Consider the following 2,710-nt stretch of genomic DNA (forward strand, 5'->3'; position numbering starts at 1 on the left):
TTGAGGGGGTGAGAAATACCACTTTTATGGAGTTAAAATGGTAAATAGGATATTCTATGAGTTAGATGGATAAATAGACAAATTGAGGAAGTAAGAAATACCACTTTTATAGAGTTAAAGAGGTGAATAGGACATTCGATAAGTTGAGGGGATATAATGACCAATTTAAACAAATTAAGAGGACTGGAGGCGTATTAGACCCTTAAAAAATTTAGAAACTTAAGTATGAGTATGTCTAGCAATAAAGTGCCAATATATCCGATTATGAGAAATATCCACAAAATACCAATACATATTTTTATTCTTTTAAAGACGTGAGATTTCGATTTCAAATAATCTTTTTAACTTCTAATTAATTTTTTTATATATATACTAAGATTTAGTCAACCAAATAGCGAAAATTTATAAAAAAAAATAAAAAAATAAAAAATAAAAATCTAAATTGAGAAAAAAAAAGCAGCAAGTGGATTTTGCTTGACAGTTTATAGTTTGTCCTATATATAGTACTTTCGGCCATGCAAATTTATTTATTTATTTTTAAGTATATAAGAATAGGAATAAGGTACTTGCCCCTCTAATTTTTCGAAAACTCCAAATTTATTCTTAATATACTACATGGTTAAATTTTATTTTCGAATTTAATAAAATCAGTTTTACTTTTACCTAACTAAAAATTTAAATAGATTAGTAAATTACTTTATAACCCGTTATTTAATTGTCAAATCCGACTTTTCAAACATTATTTATGTAATATATTTATTTTATCACTAACATAATAATAAAAAAAGCCTATCAAAATGTTAATATTTAAACTCTCGAATACAAATTAATTAAAAAAACTGCTTAAAATATTATATATATATATATTATTTAAACATATATAAACAACTTTTCAAAATACGCTTCAATTTATGGACAAACTTATTATTTAGAACATTTGATGCAGCAACTAAATAGTTTTTAAATTTTCAGTTAGGTAGAAATAAAATTTACTTTACTTGACATCCCATAAATAAAATTGTACTATTCCAAACTTTAAAGTAAATCTCAATTTTTCAAAAAATGAGAGAATCCCTACAAATATTAGGTAAAAGAATGGAGGGCTAAATGCAATATTGTAACTTGTTAGGATGTCAGCTAATAAATATTATTCGTAAATGGGTCCACATGAAATTAGATTCAAAAGATTCAAATTCTCAATTATATGATAAACGTTATAATATGATAGAAAAAGGAAATAAAGCATATAATATATTATTACAGAATCCAAAATACATCTTAGATACGATACGAGCATCACGTGCATGATTCTCGCTAATTAATTTTTGTACATTTATGTGCTTATACTTACTATAATTAAGCACACCCATCGGAATAAAATATATAGACAACGACAATTAATTAGAACTGGAAAAAAAAAATCAAAGATAATACAGCGAATCATTACTGATTATTGAAGTAGATTATTAATTAATGCTAAACACTGCAGAACTAATTACGATGATTCTTCAGATTTTTCATCCTGCAAGCATAACCAAACTTCATTAATACAATATTATCTTGATACATTTATTTGAGGAAATTAATGAAGGAATTTCAAATCCATGATTCTATATAACAGGAATACTAATGAATGGGGATAGTGTTATACACGTTTGTGATGTATATGTATGTGGAAGCCACGTGAAAAGTGCTCCTGGGGTTATACAAAATTCTTTTTATACGTCTCAAATACCACATCATCCGTATACCAAATCAATAAAGTAATGTTACGTCAATAGAATACGTTAGACGCGTAATAAAATTTCTTCTTATTTTTCTCACTACAAGTAATTTTAATTTGAAAATGTTCATGAGAAATGAGAATATAAGCAGGAAGCTGGCTCAACCTTCCTTCTCAAAATCCCCACAGCACCCATTTTCTGGAGGCTTTTTTTTTTCTTTCTTTATTAATGCTTTTACTAGGAAATGAAAGTTTGAGAAAAGAGTGACTCTCTAGGATGAATCTTACTTAAAATAAAAAATGGCGAAAGAATATGACATAAGTATATTTTTAGTTCTTGTTTTAGTAGTTTGTGTAGATAAAAGTGTTTGGTTAAGATTAAAAGACGAGTTCATAAGAAAAATCAAGTAAGTTGTCGGGTCGGGACGGGACGAGATGCGAGTGAGTAGAATTAGGTACCTTAAGATGTATAGTTAGGGAGAGGAATGCGGCCGGACTCAATATAGCGAATGTCTTGAAGAAGAAGGTCATAATGGGCTTTAACTTCATCAGGGGTTTTGGAACCAACAGCTCTTGAAATATTGAGCCAACGGTCAGGAGTGTCTTTGTCATAGACAGCTAATGCTCTTTCGAATGCTTTGTTCTGCTGTGCTGTCCATGACTCTGACCCTCGAGACGACATTGAGCTTGATGCCATGTTATCTTTTAACTGAACAAATATTTGTTATGCTTATTATGCAGAAGAGCTGCCATATTGCTTGCTTTTTATAGCCAAATTTTTTGGGTTGAGGTGTAGGGTAGGGTCGCCCAATTGGAATTATGAAATCTTTGTGTATTACAATTTCAATGATTTGTCTCCTTACCAACCACACAAATATTTTGCTCTTATAAAACATAGAAAAATATATGGAATCACTATCTTTAATTAACATCTTCCAACGCTACGAGGATGAACTCAACGGTAAGAAAACGACTTTTGTGGAGGAG

The 2,710-nt window shown here is 29.2% G+C and overlaps 1 protein-coding gene across 1 annotated transcript; it reads right to left on the reverse strand.

Moving 5' to 3' along the window:
* Positions 1–1,222: 1,222 nt before the first annotated feature.
* LOC136209436 (protein RADIALIS-like 2) lies at positions 1,223–2,448 on the reverse strand. The gene is made up of 2 exons (XM_066000899.1): positions 2,183–2,448; positions 1,223–1,522 (listed from the first exon to the last, which is right to left on the reverse strand). Exon 1 carries the CDS (start codon positions 2,418–2,420, stop codon positions 2,184–2,186), a length of 237 nt encoding a protein of 78 aa, XP_065856971.1. The 5' UTR covers positions 2,421–2,448; the 3' UTR covers positions 1,223–1,522; position 2,183.
* Positions 2,449–2,710: the final 262 nt, after the last annotated feature.

The sequence above is a fragment of the Euphorbia lathyris genome, chromosome 10, assembly GCF_963576675.1.
Source record: "Euphorbia lathyris chromosome 10, ddEupLath1.1, whole genome shotgun sequence".
Classification (NCBI taxonomy): domain Eukaryota; kingdom Viridiplantae; phylum Streptophyta; class Magnoliopsida; order Malpighiales; family Euphorbiaceae; genus Euphorbia; species Euphorbia lathyris.

Bases quoted from the DNA above. Each gene is read 5' to 3' on its own strand.
- LOC136209436 (XM_066000899.1), bottom strand. From the start codon at position 2,420: ATGGCATCAAGCTCAATGTCGTCTCGAGGGTCAGAGTCATGGACAGCA.